This window comes from Musca vetustissima, unplaced genomic scaffold (assembly GCF_032173495.1).
Source record: "Musca vetustissima isolate MV318-11 ecotype Yass unplaced genomic scaffold, APGP_CSIRO_Mvet_v1 utg2798, whole genome shotgun sequence".
In the NCBI taxonomy this organism is placed as follows: Eukaryota; Metazoa; Arthropoda; class Insecta; order Diptera; family Muscidae; genus Musca; species Musca vetustissima.
The window spans coordinates 200,573-226,027 of NW_026883200.1; the positions used below are offsets into that span (position 1 = coordinate 200,573).

At 36.1% G+C, this 25,455-nt stretch overlaps 3 protein-coding genes and 1 long non-coding RNA gene across 4 annotated transcripts in view; 3 read left to right on the top strand and 1 right to left on the bottom strand.

Moving 5' to 3' along the window:
* Positions 1-25,455, bottom strand: part of LOC133330011 (ATP-binding cassette subfamily G member 4) — a 160,676-nt gene that overhangs the window by 11,811 nt on the left and 123,410 nt on the right. The gene's annotated exons all lie outside the window — the stretch shown is intronic.
* Positions 3,851-4,044, top strand: LOC133330010 (uncharacterized). Its single transcript, XR_009754328.1, has 2 exons — positions 3,851-3,910; positions 3,976-4,044. It is a non-coding gene; the product is annotated as an uncharacterized LOC133330010 (long non-coding RNA).
* Positions 8,915-11,136, top strand: LOC133330019 (probable serine/threonine-protein kinase clkA). The gene is made up of 2 exons (XM_061538479.1): positions 8,915-11,062; positions 11,116-11,136. The coding sequence occupies exons 1-2, from the start codon at positions 8,915-8,917 to the stop codon at positions 11,134-11,136; spliced, it is 2,169 nt and encodes a 722-aa protein (XP_061394463.1).
* LOC133330020 (probable serine/threonine-protein kinase clkA) lies at positions 18,171-25,141 on the top strand. Its single transcript, XM_061538480.1, has 3 exons — positions 18,171-18,174; positions 18,726-20,935; positions 25,049-25,141. Exons 1-3 carry the CDS (start codon positions 18,171-18,173, stop codon positions 25,139-25,141), a joined length of 2,307 nt encoding a protein of 768 aa, XP_061394464.1.

A 25,455-nucleotide genomic window follows, 5' to 3' on the forward strand; every position in this document is an offset into this window, starting at 1 on the left:
AATTTCAAAATCCAAGAAAGCGGATTATTTTAAAACTCCTAACGACGTACATCAAGTAGCAGATGCCTCAAGCTACGCCGATAACATAGAACAACTGGAGCAATGTCGAGAATTGCGGAAAATGAAATCTTCACCCGTTAAGAGTTCAAATGTTACTGTGGATATTACCTCAAGTCACGAGACAAAGGAGCTAAATAATTATAAAAATACTAGGAATATACAAAAGGGTTCGACAGCAGGACATTTAAAATCAAATGAAAGCGGACACAAGTCCAAAGGCATTCTAGACCAAAGCGAATCAAAACCGATGTACGTAGACGATTATGCGGAAAAGAATACAAATAATAAAAATACTGGGAATTTTACAAAATGGGATAAAACATTTGAACAATTGGGTACAATCGCCAATAGAGCTCAAACATCCTTAAAACAAGGCGATGGAAATAAAAATAAGGATATTTCTCATGGAACGATGGAAAGATCCAATAAAAATACTGCGATACCAAAGATGCCAACTGATATTCATAAAAGTTGCAATAGTGAATTTAAATCCCATCATCTTCTTGAAGAATCAATGGAAAAGCGCTATAAAATTGCTAACACAAATGAAACTTTAAAAAATACTGGGAATCACAAATCGTCTGCCAGCAATTCGCATTCAAGTACTCAGTACCCTCAAAACAATGCACAAAAATTTGAAAAAAAATTTAATAAAAATAATGAATTTAACACAAATACTGGGAAAAATGATGGTACCATGATTGAAGATAATTCTAAATATACAACTAAAGGAGATCCGAGTACAAATGTTAATCAATCGGAAAATAATGCAACTAAGCGTATAGAGAATAGTGGGAAAATTGCACCAAAAGTTATATTTACCACGGCACCACCACCTACACACTTTAATAAAAATCAACAACAATCCCGTTCAACAAATTTTACAAAAAATTATAATAATACCAAAGAAAATACTGGGATTCCGGGCAATGATAATATATTTGATAAACAAGCGGAAAATCAAGAGAACATGTACAATTCCAAATCGTGGAATTCCCCAAAAAATACTGGGAATTTTTCACAGCCTTCTACCAAATTCAATGAGCCCCCACCATCGGTAATATTTTCAACAAAACTTTCCTACGATCAAAACCGTATAAAACCAAACATTAATAAAAACACTGGGAATTTGCCACAAGACAATAATACAACAACACATAGCGACAAATCACCAAGTGATTATATGAATAAACAACAAACTCCATCTAATATTCCTCTACATGGCCCTGAACAAGGCACTACCGGAAATGATTTACAAAATACAGGGAATTTTATATCCAGCAATATAAGATTTGATCGACCACCACCACCATATGGCAATACAAATCATAGTAATACAATTAATTTTGCCGGAAATCGTAATTCTAACACTTTTGAAAATTTCCCCAATCACCAAAATACTGGGAATTTTGCACAATTTCCACCGAATTTTAATCAACCACCTCCAACAATGCAATTTAATCGCTTCCAGAACCAAAATGAGTTTACAAGCAGAGAAAATACTGGGAAATTTGCACAACAAAATACGGGTAATTTTAATCTGAGGCCATATGAAAACCATAGACAGATGCCCCAAAATACGGAAATGTCTACTAGGAACTTTTATCAAAATTCAAGTGATCACCAAAATACAGGGAATTTCTCGCAATTCCCTGCAACAAATACCGGCAACTCTACACAACACTCAAACACGTATAATAACCATCATCAGCCAAATCGAATGTCTTTCCAGTACCAAAGATATAGCGGAAATAATTGGGGAAATTTCGAAAGATATAAAAATACTGGGAATTTTTCAAATAACAGTACACTTTATAATGGCCCTACTCTATATGAAAATAATAGGGGCCAAAATATGCCACCAAAACACAATGAAAATAATGCCGATAATACATTTAACCAAAATACTGGGAATGAAAATTACCATAAAAACATGGGAAATTTTTCGAAATCGAATATAAAAGAAAATACAATAGGAGCTAACGGTGAAATGCCTTGTCGCAATGAAATATCAAATCAATTTGATAAAAATACTGGGAATGCAACTACCAATCATGAAACAAAAAATAATGGGAATTTTAATTACAAACAATCAGCTGATAACTATTATCATCAGCAGCAGGCTCATTATCATAATAAAGATAACGTGAATTTTCCCCATGTTTGTGATCAAAAAAATACTGGGAATTTTAATAATAGTGATAATTTGCCACCAGTTCGAAGCTCTAAGCAAAATCAGACTTCTGAGTCGAATACAAATTACAATAATGCTTTGACAATTCATGATTCAAAAAATAATGGGAATTTCAATAATGTGAATATCCCGTTAACGGATTATAATTCCCAAAACCAGAAGGAAAATCAGAATAGCAATTACAAAAATACAGCTGCGGTCGGTGAACAAAATAATACTGGGAAAAATGAAATATGCGAAAATGAAAATATTGCTGCCTCTTCGAATTTGGACAACTCTGGAAGTGGGGACAATACAAATCCACAGCCAGTGGATAATAATGGACCCCGTTCTGCACATAATATTCCACCACTACCCTATGAAAATACTGGTAATTACAGTAAAAATATCCAATTCGGTATGAGAAGACGCACAAATGTCCGAATGGTGGATTATAAAATGGATCGGCATTTTGGTGTTAAAAACAATTTTCCGAAATTCGGTAATAGGAGGGATTTAAATACTCCACCACATAACTCTGGAAAATTGAAGGACGATGGAGGTTTTCAAATTAATCCCTCTTTGTTGGGTGGCAATCAACGTTTTTATGAGGACATTAATCCCGCTCCACCCGTCGAAATGAATACGAATGTCATTCAAAATAATTCGCCAAATACAAGAGGCCCACCGGGGAAGCCAAGACAAATAAGAAGGCCGCCAGGATTTCCATTTAAAGCACCGCAACAATTCGGTAAGAATCTCAACTATCCTCGTCAAGGTGTGGGAAAATTCAATCAGAGAGGATTCGCTCCGCCTTTGAGAAACCAAAGCGCCCAAAGGTTCAATAGGAACCCCATGAATAAAATGTCACTTCGAACAGCGACCTTGAAACGGAATTTCCAAAAACAGCAATACTCCAAAGTTCCTCTAAAACCACAAAATAAATTTGCCCAGAAGTTATTGAAAAACAAAAAATTGAAAACTGATAAAACCACAACAAAACAAAATAAAGAAACAAAGAAAACAAAAACCAAAAAGGCGAACAAAAACAAAGACGCCTTGGAGGAAACCCCCGAAGACGATCACATCGATATAAACAAACAAATATTTGGTGACTTCAAACCGATTCAGGTTAGCGCAAAGAAACCCGCCAAGGGTCATTTGAAACCCCAACCTGAAGAATATTGGCGGCAATGGTGGTCGCTTTATGGTTATGTGGAGCAGGCGATTACACCCATCGAGCGCAACGATCCCGCTGTCTCTGAAATACTCGATTTCCATCTCACGCCCGAAGATAAAGAATTCCGCAAACGTAAACGGGTTCTCCTGACAATGGGTGTAACGAAAATCTTAAAACACATACGCCTCAACGAATCGGATTATGCTTTACGCGATATCTTTAATGTTCTCAAATATAAACATCAATTAGAAGATCCCAAATTTCAACAACACCTTAGCGAAAAAGAAATGCAACGCCTTGAAATGGTCTTGAAAAATGCCAAGAAGAAAACACGAAGATCATTTTTCTATCAGAGCATCGTGTGTCGTTGGCATTTCTCAGCGCAGATTGTTAAGCGTGCCGAAAATGGGGAACCCCTAAAGGTGGGACATGCGAGGAAATTACTGGCGAACAAGCTATTTCTATATTTTGTTACGGAATCTATACAGGAATTGAAGGTAAGGAGGAGAATATTTTGAAATAAGAAATAATATATAAATCTGACATCTGCACTACTTTTCAGAAACTAATTATCGAAGACTGGCCGGGATTTGAAGAATACTATAAATCTTTACAAAGTATTTAAGTTAAGTTTTACAGTGCCATACATGTAAATATGCATGAATAAATAAAATATAAATACATACAAATGTATTAAAAAATCGGGCTTTTATTAGGTTAGGTTGAAAAGAGGGATGGTTTACACCACCACATTTCCATTAAGCCTGTGAGTGACCTTCTATAGGCTCTAGATAAAGAAGTTCTTGTAACAAGTTGGCTATTGTTATAAATTATTAATTAGGAATTTGGATTTGAAGAGGGTAGCCGGAGAAACTGTGTTACCTCTATTGGATTTAGTCATAAGTCTATAGACAATAGTTTCGTTGCGTTCGCTATCGACAATCTGTTGACGTCCGATGGAATGACGCCCCAACACTTGATGTCACTCGGAAAGGTTGGAAATTGTGATGTCTGATATGAGCTCGGAATTATCGACGGTATCAAACGCCTTGGGCAGATCTAAGACTGCTAAAAGACCATTGCTTCCTCATGTACATCGTCTACTGGCTTTATAAGGAGGCACCCTGTCGCAGTTCTCTGGACGGCATTCTAACAGGTTTGAATCATCTTCCACTGCGTATCACTTAAATTCGCGAACCACACTGGCGCCGCATAGCTTATCACCGACTGATCTATTTTTTGTAGGATGTCAACAAGGTCTCTTTATTAACATCCCAAGAGCTGCCGGCAAGCGACTTGAGGACCTTGCTCCAGCTTCTCATCTTATCGCAAATAGAGGTGGCTTGCGCGGACGACTTAAATAAGCTATATCGAACGTTGCACCCAAAATTTTGAGATAGTATGTAGTCGTAATTAGTGCACAATCGACCATAATATTCAGAGGGAGCTTCATTTCAGCCGTCAATGTGGTGAACAGAGTGGCTGTGGATTAGGCGGCGGATATCTTTATATTCCTCAGATGGAAGAACTGTACTAAATTAGCTATGTAGATATTTATCCTGGGACCCGACGCCATGATCGTACAATCATCCGCATGCATTACGATCTCTAAGCCGTCCGGTGGTTGTGGAATTTCAGAAAGAAAGAAGTTAAACAGTTCCGGAGATATGACCCTACCTTGGTTAACTCCCTGTGTCACTCTACGGCTTTTAGACCACGGATGTTAGACCACACATGTACTTGATTTTCAACTAGACCGAAGGTTGGTCTTATCTATGTCATACATGTTTGCGCGGGATTCTGTCGTCAGCAAGGCTTTCGGTACGAAGTTGGTCGCGTTGCTTTGTCAATCTGGAGGTCCTGAATGGATAGTTTGGTCTCATAAATAAATTCTGCCCGCGTTTTGCCGAATTTAGAATATTTTCACGGAATATCTTCTCACCTAGCACTTAAGGAGTCATCAACGAATTTTATGAAGCCCTGCCAGTTGGCTTTATTACGCTGATCGGGCTCCACGAAATCGCTGTGTTTCTCGAGCATGACCAGGATGTGAATATGGTCTCAATTTAAAGCGACCTTGGTTTGCCAGGAGGTATACGGAAGGAGCGATGGGCTGGTTAGGGAAATGTCCAGGGAGCTCGAACACCTAGCAGTGACCCTGGTAGAGAAATTTTATTATCTCCCTGCAGCAGGTGGATGATACTTGGATGATAACTGTCCCCAATGTTGCAGATGGGCGGAATATATACATTGACTATTTCAAATTCAGAATCGTCAGAATGAACTGAAATTCTCAAAACCTCCAGGAAAGGACTAGGTAGGAAACGGAGGGAAAGCTGTGACTACTCTTTTTTCAGGTATTCGGTCCGACTCAAAACTACTGATTTATGATCCGATTGTGGCATGTGCTATACTTTAGTGCGGCCTACTGTGTCCGGTGTCGATCCACTCGTTCATAACCTTAAGTCTTAGACTATAACCCAATGTACCCTTCATAGTCTACCAACGGAATCTATACATGAATTGAAGGTAAGGAGGAGAATATTTTGAAATAAGAAATAATATATAAATCTGACATCTGCACTACTTTTCAGAAACTAATTATCGAAGACTGGCCGGGATTTGAAGAATACTATAAATCTTTACAAAGTATTTAAGTTAAGTTTTACAGTGCCATACATGTAAATATGCATGAATAAATAAAATATAAATACATACAAATGTATTAAAAAATCGGGCTTTTATTAGGTTAGGTTGAAAAGAGGGATGGTTTACACCACCACATTTCCATTAAGCCTGTGAGTGACCTTCTATAGGCTCTAGATAAAGAAGTTCTTGTAACAAGTTGGCTATTGTTATAAATTATTAATTAGGAATTTGGATTTGAAGAGGGTAGCCGGAGAAACTGTGTTACCTCTATTGGATTTAGTCATAAGTCTATAGACAATAGTTTCGTTGCGTTCGCTATCGACAATCTGTTGACGTCCGATGGAATGACGCCCCAACACTTGATGTCACTCGGAAAGGTTGGAAATTGTGATGTCTGATATGAGCTCGGAATTATCGACGGTATCAAACGCCTTGGGCAGATCTAAGACTGCTAAAAGACCATTGCTTCCTCATGTACATCGTCTACTGGCTTTATAAGGAGGCACCCTGTCGCAGTTCTCTGGACGGCATTCTAACAGGTTTGAATCATCTTCCACTGCGTATCACTTAAATTCGCGAACCACACTGGCGCCGCATAGCTTATCACCGACTGATCTATTTTTTGTAGGATGTCAACAAGGTCTCTTTATTAACATCCCAAGAGCTGCCGGCAAGCGACTTGAGGACCTTGCTCCAGCTTCTCATCTTATCGCAAATAGAGGTGGCTTGCGCGGACGACTTAAATAAGCTATATCGAACGTTGCACCCAAAATTTTGAGATAGTATGTAGTCGTAATTAGTGCACAATCGACCATAATATTCAGAGGGAGCTTCATTTCAGCCGTCAATGTGGTGAACAGAGTGGCTGTGGATTAGGCGGCGGATATCTTTATATTCCTCAGATGGAAGAACTGTACTAAATTAGCTATGTAGATATTTATCCTGGGACCCGACGCCATGATCGTACAATCATCCGCATGCATTACGATCTCTAAGCCGTCCGGTGGTTGTGGAATTTCAGAAAGAAAGAAGTTAAACAGTTCCGGAGATATGACCCTACCTTGGTTAACTCCCTGTGTCACTCTACGGCTTTTAGACCACGGATGTTAGACCACACATGTACTTGATTTTCAACTAGACCGAAGGTTGGTCTTATCTATGTCATACATGTTTGCGCGGGATTCTGTCGTCAGCAAGGCTTTCGGTACGAAGTTGGTCGCGTTGCTTTGTCAATCTGGAGGTCCTGAATGGATAGTTTGGTCTCATAAATAAATTCTGCCCGCGTTTTGCCGAATTTAGAATATTTTCACGGAATATCTTCTCACCTAGCACTTAAGGAGTCATCAACGAATTTTATGAAGCCCTGCCAGTTGGCTTTATTACGCTGATCGGGCTCCACGAAATCGCTGTGTTTCTCGAGCATGACCAGGATGTGAATATGGTCTCAATTTAAAGCGACCTTGGTTTGCCAGGAGGTATACGGAAGGAGCGATGGGCTGGTTAGGGAAATGTCCAGGGAGCTCGAACACCTAGCAGTGACCCTGGTAGAGAAATTTTATTATCTCCCTGCAGCAGGTGGATGATACTTGGATGATAACTGTCCCCAATGTTGCAGATGGGCGGAATATATACATTGACTATTTCAAATTCAGAATCGTCAGAATGAACTGAAATTCTCAAAACCTCCAGGAAAGGACTAGGTAGGAAACGGAGGGAAAGCTGTGACTACTCTTTTTTCAGGTATTCGGTCCGACTCAAAACTACTGATTTATGATCCGATTGTGGCATGTGCTATACTTTAGTGCGGCCTACTGTGTCCGGTGTCGATCCACTCGTTCATAACCTTAAGTCTTAGACTATAACCCAATGTACCCTTCATAGTCTACCAAACCTATTATTTTTCTCCGCTTTTTGCCAACGGTCCTTTCTGCCAACATACGCTAACGTTTTGATTGTGTTCAATCAAACAGTGTTGCCTTTTTCGCTTCATTACATTGACAACAATCATACGGCGAACTAGTCAACCCTATTCGAGAGAAGAAAGTTATCGAGAAAATAATATAGACGACCACTTGGAGAAAAACGAAATTTATTGATTGCAATTTATTTTGTTCCGGTTGGAGGAAAACAAAATGGGAGATCGCCGTAATTTTAATCGGAATTATGATAATGATGGACCGCGGTTTCCAAGGGTAAGTAGTGGTGGTGCATTTTTTATCTGTAGTTCCTTAACAAATTCTTTTCTTCTTCCTCCGCCTCGGGTTGTTTAGAACAATTTAGAGCAAAATCTCAATCAATATTTTTCATCCAATCGTCCGGACAATCAACAACAGCAGCAACCGCCACCAATGAATAATTTCAATAATTCCGGTCCAGGTAAGCTGTAGAAGGTAGTTTAGTTTTAAGTTTGTATATGGAGTGGTGTTCAGGGAGTGTTTGGGAGGCGTAAGGATGTGTATGCTTTTTTAATGTTTTCCACATACCACGTTGTGGTTGTTGGATGTGTGTGTGCGTGTGTGCATCAGGATACGGGAGCAATTTATTCTTTATAATTTGTAAGGAAAAAATTATTTTGAGGACTGGCTTCGAAACCACTCAAGTTTTCTTTATTTCGATTGCCTTTATATAGGCCGGTCTATTAAAACTCTTCAGGATTTTAATATAAATTTTTGGTGTATGTGAACTTCGTGGTGTTTTATACCTACATTTTATCTTATTTAATATAACATATTTTTTGAAAATATATCCAAAATCATAATTCCGACATTTTAACACAATCAGGTAATCGTCGTCGTTATGATAACAATTCTGCAAGACCATCCCGCTCAAATGTAAGGGATGATTATAATACTATGTCCAAACCAGTACAAACACCACGTGATATGGATTCTCGTCAATTTGGTGATGGCAATTATTATCGTGATCAAAAAGATCATGATAATGATTTATTCCGCCGCCGTGAGGATAACAACAGCAACCGGAATAGACGAACAGCAAATGATCAGGATTTTCAAAGACGGAGTGATTTTAATACCCATAAGGAGGCACAATGCAACAACAATCAGGATTTTAGTCGAAGAGGTGATGACAATTGTCGTTATGATTCTGCAACATCTTATCATGAAGAAAGGAGGAGAAGGGATGAGGCCAGGCAATTTTCTAGTGGAGATAATGACATGAACAGGAATGATTATAACAATGAACGTCGAGGAGGAGGAGGTGGAGGTAATCGTTTCAATTCGAATACTGATGACCGAGGTCCACCACCTCATAACCAATCATCATGGAATGATGACAATCGTTCACGATCTCGTTCACGAAGTGATATGAATAGGAATGATTATAATAATGAACGTCGTGGAGGAGGAGGTGGTGGAGGCAATCGTTTTAATTCGAATAATGATGACCGAGGTCCACCTCTTCATAATCAATCATCATATAATGATGAGAATCGATCACGATCTCGTTCACGAAATGATATGTACAGGAATGATTATAATAATGAACGTCGAGGTGGCAATTGTTTCAATTCGAATAATGATGTCCGAGGTCCACCACCCCATAACCAATCATCATATAATGATGTTAATCGTTCACGAAATGAACCTGAATTTGAAAACACAAATCTATTTGCACGAAGGGAAAATGTCCCCCAGGATACTAGAAGCCGCCATCAAGAAGATGCCCCAAGGAATTATGGTGGTGATTTTGGAACAAATTATCAAAATAATCAAGGATTTGAAGGACAACACACTCGTAATTATTCACCTCAACAATTTGGTGGTGATTTTGGAACAAAATATCCAAATAATCAAGGATTTGAAGGACAGCAAAATATGAATTATTCATCACAACAATATGGAAAGAAAACTGAATTCGACAATTACACAAATTTTAGAAATAATTCCGATTTTGGTTATAACAATCCCCCACCAGCAGCCGGCACATTTCAAGGCAGTACCCATGGAGGTTTTCAAGATACCAATATTGGATATTTCCCAAGAAATAACGATTTCGGAGGAAATACATTTATGAATTCAACAAATAGCTTCAATCAACCACCACCAGCATCACCACCAGGACCAACAAATTTTGATGGCCCGCCACCACCTGGTGGTTTTGGTTATAATCATTTTGGTTATAATTTACCACAAAATAATTTTGGTAATAGCCCACAACCACCATTTACCCCAGATAATATATCTGGTAATTTTCCAGGTGGTAGTGGTGTGGTGGGTGTGGGTCCTAGGAATAGCTGGACAGCTAATCCCCAAGATTTCAAACAGCAAAACAATTCAATGAATTTTAATAATAAACGTGGACGCTCCAGGGATAATTCAATGGGTGATGGACGTGCCATTTCACCAGGTAACAATGAAAGAAAATTGTCGGGACCACCTCCTAATAAAAATAAGGACAAAAACAAGAAAAACAAAAAGAACAAGAAAATCAAAAAGGAGCTGAAACAGCAGCAGAAAAACAACCAAAACACCACCCCACAGCAGGAAAATGAAGCAACAAATGATGAAACAACAACAAACAAAAAAGGCAAACTACGTGGCCGTAAAAAGAATAAGGATGTCAACTTCCTAAGGCGTCGTCGTCAAGCCAATGTGCTGAAGGATGAAGCACAACGTCTAGAAGATGCGGGTATTCTAAAAAAACCACCCAAAAATCTTTCCAAATGTGAACCCGAATTGTATTGGACCAAGTGGTGGCCAAAATATGCATACATTGAAAATGTAATACCACGATTTAGCGAAAACGAAGATGGCATCAAAGAATTCATCAATTTCAACTACGAACCAGAAAGTCAAAAGCTAGAGATACGCAAAAAACTTCTACTGCGTATTGGTTGTGCGAAAATAAGCAGAACTTTAGACATCAATGAAATCAATTATCCGTTGCGTGATGTCTATAAACTATTTGTGTATCGTAAACACTTAATGGATCCAAATTTCCATAAACATCTAACGTTTCACGAACTGCATCGCGTGAAAGTAGTATTGGATAATCTTAGAAACAAATTCCGCTGGGCATTGATGCTGCAAAGTTTTATACATCGTTGGCATGATTCAAATGAAAAACAACATGCCGGCGAGCGTAATCGCAATGCCATCAAATTGCAGAATGATAAACTATTTCATTATTTAGTTTTGGAAGCTATAAATGATTTGAAGGTAGGTTGGAATATTAATTAATTTTTTTATTTTAAAAGAAAAAGCTAAACAGATAGACGATAATAATTAGCATAATAATTTTATATTTTTACGCGCATGAAAAATTGCAACAGCAATTACCATTAAGGAACTGCTATCTTCACTTTACTAAGATATTGGAACAAATTGTCAATGTTGACGGTACTTAACGAGCCGAGAGTCATACTCGACAAACGACAGTCACCATAGCCCTTTGTGTAAAAAAACATTAGGGCTGCTGCTACATAAACACATTCCGAAGGCATCTTTACTTTCGTTTCCACAACTAGAGAGGTCTTCGGTCCGAAACTGTCAACTCAGACCATTGGCAAAAGCGATAGGGCTGCTACAACAAAAATAACAACATTTTTATTAATTTCTCTTTCGAGATGAGCTGCATGATCGAAGTTGCAATGAAAAGGAAAGCCAGAGAGATACTACATTCCCACCATTATGCGACGCGTTTCGCCGTTGATTAAGGGGCTCATCAGGCATATTGGACAATGTGGCTTACTAATATCGTTACTTAATAAGTTGTATTTATGTCTAATATTGTTTCGAAATTGCATCTACGAATTAAATTTAACCGTGTCAAGGTTCGGGCATTTGGCATCACACCAGAACATTCCTTTTCAGAGCAGATTTTTCTTGTAGTGACGGACTTTTTTCCATACAGACTACAATATTTTTCTTCAATGGTACGCAACTGCATATTGTTCAACCTTAGGAAGATAAGGAGGTGGCTTTGAACGCTAAGGCGCCGGACAATAATCAACAGATGCCATGGGAACCAGGGTTCAAATCCCAGCCGGGCTCAAGCTTTTCAATTTTTAGTTTCCATGACAATGGAATCTACCATCCGAAACGAATTGAGACTTACTCTTTACAGCTATTTTTTACAATAAGGCATGGATTGCTAATTGGAATAAATCTTGGATTTAACAATTTCATGTAACTGGGATGCTGGATCATGCTGGGATCAAGGACCAAAAAAAATCTTGGATTAAAAAAAAAGTTGAGCTTAAAAAAAGATTTCCAGGCGTCTTGTGCGCAGCTATTCCAATTTGAAAAATCATGTTCCGTAATTTCTTCCACTCCTTTTTGTGGCATTCTCCTTCGACGTAACCATCAGTTGACTCGCTTTTATATGCCTTTGAGCTGGGGCATCCTCATCCAATCTCACAACATGACCTTAATGTCTTACAATGTCGATGTTCGAGAATAGATGGTACAACTCATGGTTCATTCGACGGCTATATTCAACATTGACCAGGGATGGTCCGTGTGACGAATTTTTAGTTTTTCGACTGTCAAAAAGGTGTAAACGTCGATAAAGTCATATACCTGTATAAAATGTAATAAATGTAGTAAACGTCATTTATTTCAATATTATCAGCATATAAAGTTATTTTGAAGAATATATATTCGGGCATGTTCTGGCATTCACTTCAACGGCAAAAGTGTATCGAATACACGTCGAGGTGTTCTGTAACACACTTTACACCCATTTGAGGTGTATTCTTTACACTTACATTTTCATAGTGAGAGTCGGGTGTATTCATGTTTTTTCATATAAAAGAAATACTTTTTTGAAATAAAAAAGGCACATGATGGGAGATTGAAATGTTATTATTGCGTATAATTTGTTTAAAATCACAAAATGAACATGAAACACCATTAAAAGCAAATTTTAAATAGATACTAAGGTTTGTCTTGAATTTTCTTCAACTGAATTTCTCGCTTGACACAAACAGCTGATTTGAAGTAAGGCTGAAAAAAGATAGGGTTACCAAATGTTAATGATATTACATTGTTTTTCATACATATATTTTATGTTGCAAATAATAAAATATTAAAAAAAATAATAATAAAATTGTCGTTAGAATTAACGAAATTACTAAAAAAATACAGAAACAATGTTAAAAACGAATACAGTTTATCGGGTATGTTCTGGAATTCACGGTGTGTTGTTTTCACTTCACACATACACTTCACCTCAGAAGTTACCTCCTGTTCTGGTTCTCACGTGAATTGAAATTTTCAACTGCGACAAAAATAAACGCCAACATGGTACTTTGCAGAAATAGTGTTACCATACGTTATAAACTGTATACGTTTTTAACATGGTTTCTCTAATTTTTTACTAATTTCGTTAGATCTAACGATAATTTTGTGACATTTCTGACATTTTCAACAGGATGTTAAACAGGTCACACGTCAAACTGTCACCTTGTCTAAATCCTCGTTCGGTATTAAAGGGCTCCGTAAGGTATTTTCCGACTTTAACTGCAAACCTTGTGCCAGTTAAAGTTATCCTGCATGGCTTTAAATACCTATGAACGGATAGGGCTGTCTAATGCGGCTTTATAGTCGACGAATATGTGGAATGTGTCGGTGATTCTTTTCCAAGATTTGGCGCACAGTGAAAATCTGGTCAATGGCGGATTTGCCAGGCCTGAAGCCACATTGGTATGGTCCAATAATGACATTGACTATTGGTCTTCAGTCGTTTACACAGTAAGCTGGATAGCACTTTACATGCGATGAGACTTATTCCTCTATAGTTGATACATGTCGTCTTGTCACCTTTTTGTGCACGGAATGCAGGGTGCTGAGATTCCAATCGTTGGGCATGCATTCCTCTAGCCGAATTGTACTAATCAGTTGGTGATTGCTCCATATCAGCGTTTGACCACCGGCCTTGAATAGTTCGGCTGGTAATCGGCATCAGCCGATTAATTGCTATTCTGGTTAGGTGGTATACAATCTATACCGCGAATACCAACCAGAACTGGATAAAAATATCTGGTTTGATACTGTTGCCTTCTTAATATACCTTGGTTTAGACTCAGGAACAATAAGCATATATGTACACTGATGGCCAAAACTAAAGCAAGCTCGTACTGATCAACAAATTGTCATAACCGGTAAAAACCCATTAAGAGTTAACAGAATTTGTGAGACGATTATCTTTGGATATAACCTCAAGAAGAGAGAGAGAGTGAACGAGCTATGGTAGTAGGACTACATGCCCGGAAACTATCATGAAAGTTATTTTATTTCTGAAAAGAATCGGAAAGTCAGATTGCCTTTCGCAAAAGTTCATACTAATTGGAATTCGACTAAGTGGAGAAAGTCGGCTTAAAGTTAAAAATTAAAGACACAGACATGAAAAACAAAAAATTACCATAAATGAAAGGTTCCGGCCACAGTATTGCAAGCATGGAGGGGGGTCAGTAATGGTAATGGGTTGTTTTTCTTTTTATGAAGTAAATCTCTTGAAATGAGCTATTTAGGGACATTTGGAAATTGGACAACCGATAGAGCTGGAATGGTGACATTGGGTAACAAATTTGGATTTGGGTGAACCTATGTTTTCCAAATAAGTATTACAACAGTACAAAGTGCATTAAATGATACCAAATTTATTATAGAGCTAGATTTCTGTTGCGGTCAGAATTGGTGTGTAGAGTTGAGATATATAGGTACTTTTGGAAATACGGTATTGTTTTAAATAATTCACACATTCGTTAACGAAGATGCGGGCATATGCTAGTATAAATATAAAAACTTATTTTTAATTTATTTATCTTTTGAAAGCCAGAGAGATACTACATTCCCACCATTATACGACGCGTTTCGACGTTGGTTAAGTGGCTTATCAGGCATATTGGGCAATGTGGCTTACAAATGTCGTCAATTGATATGTTGTATTTATGTCGAATATTGTTGCGAATAACATCTACGAATTAATTTCAAACGTGTTAAGGTTCGGACATTTGACATCTCACCAGCACATCGCTTTCCAGAGCATATTTTTGTTCTTGTCGCGGCGGATTTTTTTTTTCCATACAGACTACAGACAGTTCCATTTTTATACCCTTCATTTTACTGTTTGGAAACTACATAGACACATGGTTCTTCTCGAGAATATGCATAAAATCACATTCGGAATCGATGTATGCATGTCCGTCTCTCCCTATTTATGTCTGTCCATGTTGAATTGTAGCTTCCATATATATTTTCTTCACCAAACATTTTTAAAATGCCGAAAATCGTACGGTATCATTATTTGATATATGTTCTAAATCATGGATCGTTTTCAAACATGGTAGGATTATGTGCAAAATTTCAATGCTCTATTTTTTTTTTCAAAAAATTAAACCATAAACTCTTCAATTAATTTACAAATATATAATGAGAGCTCATTCGTGATTTTAATAAACAGAAGGATATGACTAAAACGATGTTATTCTGATTAAAAAAATCCAATTTCTATCTAAATTAAAAATTAACCCACTAAATGTCTGACCACTATCTTTCAATAAAACATAGACTCCCCTTTGTAATGTGTATATCGACTAATCTCTAACTGTTTAGCTTTTCTAATTTATTTTGATGTCCCTAAAGAAAAAAAAAACAATATTTTCAAAATTTCCAATTTCATTTTTTTAGGAATTATGCTCCAATGAATGGCCTGGATTTAAGGAATTCCATCAAAATCTAATGGCAACACTTGAAGGCAAAACTTATCCTACAAATCCACACCCAACGGACTCCATCGCCAATGCAGAGGAGGAAGATGATCATCAAGATGGTGGAGATGAAGACAACGACAACGAAGGTGAAGGTGAAGAAGATGACTATGAAGGCGATATTGCTGAAGATGACAACGAAGGTGAAGAAGATGACTATGACGATGCAGGAGATATTGCTGAAGATGGCGATAATGGAGACGACGGTGACGAAAATACTGCTGATGAAGAAGCAAATGATGATGCAACAGATGATCAACCTGGTGTTCAAGAATAAACACAAACACACACATTAAAATCACATCGTCATTTCCTTGTCCGTGAATATTCACATTATTTAAATGTTCATGTCAAAAAGTTAAACTGAGTTTGAGTGAAAAGAACGAAGATGACAAATTTTATTAAAAATTTGTCGGCCTCTTCTTCACCATAACTCACACTTGCTTTCATCATTTAGTATGGTATTATAATACCTTTTAATTATTATGTAGGATACTGCAAACAAACCGTTTGTAATTTATATGAAGTACTGCATACACACATACATACATACATAAATTTTTAGAATGAAATAAAAATGCGGATATGTGTTTATCTGAAATTATAAATTGAATTGAATTAGTTTTTTTTAATGGGAGACATAAATGGATCTGACGTAATCCATATCGACAGAAAGCACCTTTCATACTACAGAAAAAATCGCCTTCTGATGTATCGGTGGCATATTTATTTATTAAGTAATACAATAACCTACCAAAAAATATATTGTATAGTCTATAAACCTGAAATAATTTTAACATAATGCATGGGAATATCACTAATATGTAAAGCACACTATGCCTAAGGACTACAGACAGATTAGCATCCCTTACTTTTCTGCTGAAGACAATGGCAAGGCTATTGGACCTTAGACCTAAATAAATCAGTAATGCAGAGTACCCCTATATCAAACACGTCGCTTGATACTGGTTCGTTGAATGTGTTGAAAAAAATGGAGATCAATAATTTTTTGTTTGCAGCCTTTCCCGATACTCGAGGGAGCCTTTAATAACGTCAAACTAGAATTGATCCATTTGATACTCGTAATCAAAGGGATTTTCTCTATTCTAGTGGAATACTCTTTAAAACCCCCAACCCTTGGCCTTAGAAAAATATTAAAAAAAACTCCCAATCTTTGTTCCAAGAAAAAATATTTTTAAAATCCAAATATATTTTCAGCAGATCATAGATTGGTTAAGGAATATTATTTCACGGCTCTCCATAGCTAAGATTCCTTAGCGAATATCTTTTAATGCGCGATAGAAGAATATGTGTTCGAGGTTCAGCAGAGCCTAGATCTTTTAATGGGTATTTTTAGGGTTCACCAGAGCCTATATTGGTCAAAGCATACTTTTTGAAGGTTCATCGTAGGTAAGAATTATTAAAGAATATCTGTTATATATTAGTCAAAGAATAGAAAAAGGAATGGACTAGTATGGTTTGCAATTTGAGGCTTCAAATTGCATTTTTTTGAAATGAATAAGGTCCTGAATTTATTAAAAAATATATTTTCAAATCTCGTCAGAGCCTAAATTTTTTAAAGAATATTTGTTTCCGGTTCGTCTGAGACTAGATTTATTATAGACTATTTTTCAAAGTTGGGCAGAGTCTATATTAGACAAAGATTATTTTCCTTATTAAACAAAAATTTATTTTCAAGGCTCGACTAGATTTTTTAAAGAATATTTTTCAGGGTTCGCTAGATTTGTTAAAGCATACTTATCCAATGTTGGGGAGAGTCTAAATTAGTCAAAGAATATTTTCCAGTTTCACGAGGTAAATAGTAATTTCAAATTAAATTTTTATTGCGTAATTTATGCAATTTGGTATACGTTCTAAATATTTTAATAAAATTTCATTTGAAATATTCTTCCAAACACATCAGATTCGTTGCCAAAATTCGTCTAAATTATTCGGGGCTAATTGGTACTTATCCTACAGGATAGGTGTTCCTCTCTACCAAGACCGGTTGATATTACTCTACAATGCTCTCAATAGACTTATTTCATTAATATATTGTCATTTTTTTTACATCGCTCCAGGATCCACATGTTAAAGCCTACTCATAACATGGCAATTCCTCAACCGTGCTTCACATTGGGCCTTTGAATTAGTTTTCATCACAAATAATGCTTATCGTTGGATTGAAAACGGTTGAATTCGGATTCGTCGGACCCGATCACACGTTTCCAGTCGACCACAGTTCAACGTTTGGTCTAGTTTGAAAAGTCCTTATACTGATTTTGCTGTTTTTTCCTATAATAAAGGTTTTTAGTTTTTTTTTATTGTTGCTATATCCATTGTCGGGAAGGGCTCTTCACGCCGTTTAATGACTAATGGGTTTGACGAGTACTTACAAAGCATATTTTGGTATTAAAACTTATCAAATTACATTTCCCTTATCATTAGACGTGGGTCCACACAACTTGTAAGCGGTGTACGACTTCTAATTTGAGGTTTGGGGACAACGGGACACCGTTTTTGTACCCATATGATCACTAATTGACACAATTTAAGTCCCTTTGCATTTTCCAACGTAGAACAGCTCAAGACCCGAATGGCCTCTTCAGTGGTTATTAAATATTTCATCATGATTTTTTTAATATTAGTTATTTATTAATTTTTGTTCAAAATTTTGCACAATTTTTCGCTTGAACTTAGAATTATTAAACTATAATTTTTTCAAGGATCGCCTGAGCCTAGATTTTTTAATGTTCACTCAAACATAGATATGTATTTTTTTTTTTTTTTTTTGAAATGATACCTAAAAATTATTCTTAAAAATTCCTTCACATTCATTAGAGGTCATTGAAAATACATTCTTTAACAAACATCCACATCTCCTCTTATAGGCATTAATTATTATTTTTTTTTGTTATCTCCTTTTGCAGGCACATTCCGCAATAACAATGATCCAATGTCCCGAGGTGATAATACAAATAATTCAAATTTCCCACCATTTGGAATGAATCTTGGAGGCGGCGGCGGTAATGCAACAAATTTCAATCCTCAACCACAACAACCATTATTCAGTCAAGGACAGCAATCAAGATTTAATAAAAATAACAGGCAGCAACCAAATTTTACCACTGGCAAGGGAGAACATTGGAATTATTTTGGCAATAGCAACAACAATAATTCGCGCAATAAAAATAGCATCTTTGATAGGCTTGATAAAAAGCCTACATTTGGTGGAGGAGTAGGAGGAGGTAATAACACAAACAAGCAGAATAAATTTGAGGATGATTTTATTAGAGGTGGGGGTGTCGGTGGTGTCAGTGGTGGAGTAGTTCCAGAGAATAATAAAAACCAAAACTGGAACAATAATCGAAATTTTGGTCCTAACACCAACAACAACTATGCAGACAATGTTGGGGGAGGAAGGGCCAATAATTTTAATGGTCCTTCAAATGATTGGGATGATTCGGCCAATGATTTCAAAGGTGGTGGGGGAGCTGGAACAGGTGTTGGTTGGAGAAATAATAATAACCGAAACTTTGAGCCGGATAAGCCCATAAATGGAGGACGTAATAACAATGATGTCTATAACCAAAATGAATTTAGATCTGTTGGTGGACAAGCAAACTTTGGATCTGGCAATATGATGGAGGGCAAAAATATCAATACCCGCTGGGGTAATAACACTAGTAGCAGTAGTACAAACATGGAGCCAAATCTTTCAAGAAAAAATAACACGAATTTTGAGGGTGTTGGTGGTAGTAATAACAATTGGAATAATTTTCCTCAACGTAATCCCATTGACTTTGAAACATTCAAAAATTTTGGAAATGGAGCTCGTCAAAATAATTCATGGGATTTAGAAGGTCGGAACAACAGCAACAATATGAGCAATGATTTTGATATTTTTCCCAATGGACCACCGGAAAGAAATCGAAATTTTGTACCCAATAATTTTGGACCTCCTCCCAGCAGTTTACCACCAAATGATGATTTCAATGTGAATTTTGGAAACAGAGAATTTGAGGAATTAGATAAAGATAACAATTGGAATCCACAAATTAATAATTTGGAATCTACTATCAACAACATTCCTATTCGTGGAAAAAATTATAGTATGCCGGATAGAAATCATGAGCAGGACAACTTTAGAGGTGGTGGTGTACGGCCACAAGATGACGTTAGCTTTTCGCAACGAAAACGATTACCAGAAGATTTGGCAAATCAGCACAATCCCAATAATCGGAATTATAGGGGTCCTATGGATAGGAATTATCCAATAACCAATGTTAATGATCCAGAAGAAGAAGAGTTACTACGCAAGAGACAAAGGAGAAATAGCGCCACTAGTGAGGAAACATTTAGAAGAAGAGGTACCAGTTACGATAGACATTTCCCCAATAGTGATTATGATGATGACTCACAAAGATTCGGTCGGAACAAACGACGTGATTCATTTTCCGAACGTAATGATAGACGACAGCATCATCATAACGATGACGATGATTATAATGTGGATGTCAACGATAGTGGCAGCGAATCGGAACGTTTTCCCCGTGGTAAACCCAAGCTATCCATATATAAGGGTAAATTATATCTAAAAACATATCCCAATGGTCCAACAAAACTTAATCCATCAGTATATTGGAGAAATTGGTGGCCAAAATATGTCTACATCGAGACTAGCATTGAACAAATCGATAAAAATGATGAAGAGATCAAATCGAAGCTGAAATTCATACCAAAAACTGATGACATACTCGCCGAAGCAATGGATTTTGTTGAGACGTCTTTGCTTACATATCTGAATGCCACAAGGGATATGGATGAGACAAATTTCCGTGATCGTGATCTGCGCACATTGCTGAGATTACGCGGAACAGTCCATTATATTCTGTTTAATGTGGCAATGACGAAAGCAAATCGTGACCGTTGTCGTACAATTTTACACATGATGAATCATAAAGTTAAGCTGACATATATCTATCAGGATATTATCGAGTTTTGGCATCGTTGCCAGGAAACGGTAAAACGTTTTGAAAATGCTGAAATTTCCCTATCGGATCAAGTGACACAGGCCTATGCTATATTGAGTGATCGTTTGTATATTTATTTCCTGTATGAATCAATTATTAAATTGAAGGTGAGTACACAATTACTTTATACTGGTTTTTTAGGTTTGTGAGGTTATGATCAAAAAATGTGAGGTTATGGTCAAAATATTTTGAAGAACCTTAACTATTTTCCAAGGTTCACCTAGATTTCTCAAAGAATATTTTTGTTCAAGACTCTCCAAATCCTAGAATTATTAAAGAATATTTTTTTCAAGTTCACCAAAACCTAGATTTTTGTTAAAGAATATTTTTTCAAGGTTCAACAAAGACCAGGGTTTTTAAAAAAGATTTATCAAGATTCATTTGTTTAAGAATATTTTTCATTTTTACCAAAGTCTAAATTTGTTAAAGAAAATGCTTTTCGAAGCTCACCAAACCTATGATTATTAAAATAATATTGTTTCTTGTTTCATCCAAGATCCAAGATTAAAAAATATTGTTATTTAATAATCTATATATATAAAAATGGAGCCAACAAAATGTATACTAACGCATCAATTGAGAACGGCTGGACCGATTTGACTCAAAAGGTTTTTATGAAAGAAAATTTTGAGAAAAATCCGCGAAAATCTTGCAAAAATTATTTTAAAGAAACGGCTGGACCGATTTGACTTAAAGTTTCTGTTAGTAGTCTGTAATTGAAGTGGAAAGGTTTTAATGAAATAACATTTTAAGAAAAATCCGCGAAAATGTTGCAAAATATATTTTGAAAGATATTAGCATTTCCACACATTTTATACCGAACATTTATGGTTTCATCTCTTCGTAGTTCTTTTTGGACATATTTTGGTAGAAAATGACAGCGTATATCTTTATGTAATTGTCAGTTATGGAAAATTCTCAAAATATGTTAATTTTCTACAATCAATTGGATTGTCTTTGACTTCAAAAAAGTTGCTGTTCGTTAGTCTCGCTAAAACTCGAGAACGGCTGAACGGATTTTTCTTATCTTAGTCTTCAAATGTTCGTGGAGCTTCAGGGAAGGTTTAAAAGGTGAGAAAAAATCGAAAACCGCAAAAAATTGCGAAAAAATATTATGAAGCATATTTACATTTCCACGAATTTAGTATCGAGCTATTATGATTGCACCACGTCGTAGTTGTTATTTTGGGATATTTGGGCAAAAATTGATAGCGTATCAATCCTTTAAGCCTTCATTTGTCAATTGTTGAAAATTTTGATTTTTTCCAATTTGATTAACATTTTATTGAAACGTTTTTTGTGAAAATTCAAAAAATAATTGAGAATATATCATTGAATGTACACGCGATCATTGTATGTGCACGTTGTCCATAGAATGCACGTACATTTTGGGACAAATGCAAGGATGAAAATCAGAAGATATTCGCAATAGTTTTGATTCTAAGATCCATTCCCTAGATCATTTTTTCTTAAAATATGAATAGTAATAGTTCAATAAGGACACGTTGTTCTTTAAAGTACTTAAAATGTTGCTATGGCATTATATGGTTTTTATATGCCTAATCGTTGGTCAATGCCTCTGAACTCATAAACACAACACCTCGCATATATCCAATACCACAAATGTGTATCACAGAGAAAACTAATATACGATGTCATTTTCTGTGAAAAATTCATTAAGTATATATCAAAAAAACAAGTGATGTTTTTTTCGTATTGAACCTGTGACTATAAAATTGCAAATACCTTAATATATCAACTAAACTTAAACTTAAATCTAATTTTTCATATCTTCTAATATGTAGATTCCTTAAATTGGTCGGGATATTTATATGGGAACAATGTTACAACACTATGTGATAGTAGGTTGCCCATGCTCTTTAAAAATAATGTACAGACACTCAGGTTGGAAAAAGGGTTAAGAACTTCAAATATGTATGGCGCCTTTTTAATACTTTAGACCAACTCTATGAGAAAATTTGGACCAAATAAAACATTACTACCACTTTGGTTCACACACTGGAACCAACTCCCCAAAATACCGAATATTTTGGGTACCGTTATATGGGAGCTACCTCAAAGAGTGGACCAATATAGATACTTTTAGTATGATTCATTCTACCAAATAAAACAACCAAATACCAAATTACTGCCGATTAGATTTAAAAATTATATGAGGGATATTTGGAAGCTTGGGCGAATAAAAAATTTCAGCCAAATACCGAATATTAAGGGATATATATGGGAGCTATCCGAATACTTGGGTCAATATTGATATTATTAATTAGGGAGATTTTCTGCTCTATAAGTATAGCTAATATAAAATTAGAAGCAATAACAATACATATGGGAATGAATATTGGGGGTACCGTTATATGGAGGCTACCCTTTAAAGGGAACCAAATGTTAATATAATAAACTATCATATAAGTAGAACGCCGAAAATTATACATCAACAATATTGCTAGGCAAGACAACGTTTGCCGGGCCCGCTAGTAATATATACATTACTACTATTATGCCGAGGAACCTTGGGTGACCATACCAGAGTCGACGGTTTTTCAATATCTTATGTTGAATGCTTCTATTACATTGTTTAATTGTTAAAGAATATTGTAAAGAATATTGTTTATGGTTCAACAAACAGAACACTTGTTCAAGAATATTTTGTTGAGGTTCACTAAACCTATGATTTTTAAAATAATATTTTTTCTAGGTTGACAGATTAGTTTAAGACAATTTTTCAAGGGCACCAGAGACGAGATTTGTTTAAGAAAATTGTTTAATGTCCAAACATATTTTTTAACGGTACATCAGAGCTACGATTTGTTGACAACTGGTCTCTTTACTCGAAGACATGTGGTCTCTTTGGTTCATTAGAGGTCGTATAGATCCCTCAATCTTTTGTTGTTGTTGTAGCAGCCCTACGAGGTCAGATCGGAAAGTTCTTAGACTAGCACATAAAGCGTGGTATAAACAGAAAAAAGTTAAGCGTTTAGGAAACTTCCATCTCTGTTATGGACACATGTTAAATTTCGTATCGATCTGGCAACTCCTTCATATAGAAACAGGTGTTCAAAAAACACACATCCGAAATTTTTTACAATTTAGAAATTAGAAATGCCTGCTTCCATTGTAAAAAAATTGTGGATGCTTCTTTTTTTGAACACATGTTCTATATGAGGAAGTCACCAGATCGAAACAAAATTTAACATGTGTTCATAACAGAGGTGGAAGTTTCCAAAATACTTAACTTTTTTCAGTTTATACCGCGCTTTTTGTGCTAGGCTAAGAACTTTCCGAACTGCCCTCGTATTGTTTTTACACAGGCTGGGGTGACAGAGTTTTCCCATATTCTTCTCTATGTGTCAGACCACCCCATGAAAAGCAGTATCCACGGATTTTCCTTTGATGTAGGCCTGTTGGGATGAGCTAATCTTGTTCAAATGAGGTCTAGTTAACATTCCAGATTCTTCAGGAGAAAGAAAGAAAGTCTAATCGGTCTATAATACTTAGGTAGCTTGTGACTCGGCTTTCGACCCGACCAACACACGATCATCTGCATGCTGCTAACAATATCGAAATGCTGTAACAGGGTCGGAATCAATAGAGATTCTAAAATATTGCTAAAGGGCGAAAGAAAACAAATCGAGCGATAGGATTCCCAATAGGAGTGGATTCTTGAGTAGAAAGAATGAAAGGATAATCGATCTACAATCCTTAGGTAGCTTGTGACCCGGCATTCGGCATGAAGATTACAGTTACCTATTTCCATAGGCTTGGTATGTACGATAAAATCAGGCAAGCTCTAAAAACCCCCTGTAGTGTGCCCAAGAGACGATCATCTGTATGCTGCAATGAGGCATGTTTGTGGCTAGCAAAATCGATATTCTATTTGAGGGTCGGAAGGATTAGAGATTCTAAAATCTTGCTTACTGGTGAAAAAAAATCGAGCGATAGGAGTTCCAATTAGCAATAATCCGGACAACTATCCAAATTTGAGGATTTTGGTCTGATAATTCAACTCTATTTTTTAACATGAACATGGAAATGTCGTCTGGACCAAGGGCTTTGGATGGATGGCTATCATAATTTATTGGTCATATAACCTCATTTTTCGAATACACATTTTAAATACAAGAATTTGCCTTACATTTTTAATTAACTATTTTTTGCTACTAATAATATTATAAACGAAACTTTATTTTTCTTCATTTCAGGTCATATGTTTATCGGAATATGATTATTTTCTCAAATTTTATAAACGTTTACAAAGGAAACTTAATATCAAACCCCCCAAACCGGTTAAGTGAATGAATTTAACAAAGAGCATGTATGTTTCGGCGGTTATGATTGCTTGTAAAAAAATAAAGAATTTTAACATGATTAAATATGAACGCATTTTATTATTAATTTACAGATGAATTAAAACAAAAAACAGTGGAGAATGCAAATAAAGATCAACTCACCTCGATGGGAAAATATTTTTTGTTAATTCTTAAAATATCCTTTTTCAATTTATTCATTACGTTTTTGAAATATTAAAAATAGATCTGAGCTAGGATCGCGTAAAAGTGCAAAAGTTCTTGGCATTGGAGACCCTATCTAAAAATAAAATACCTTAATA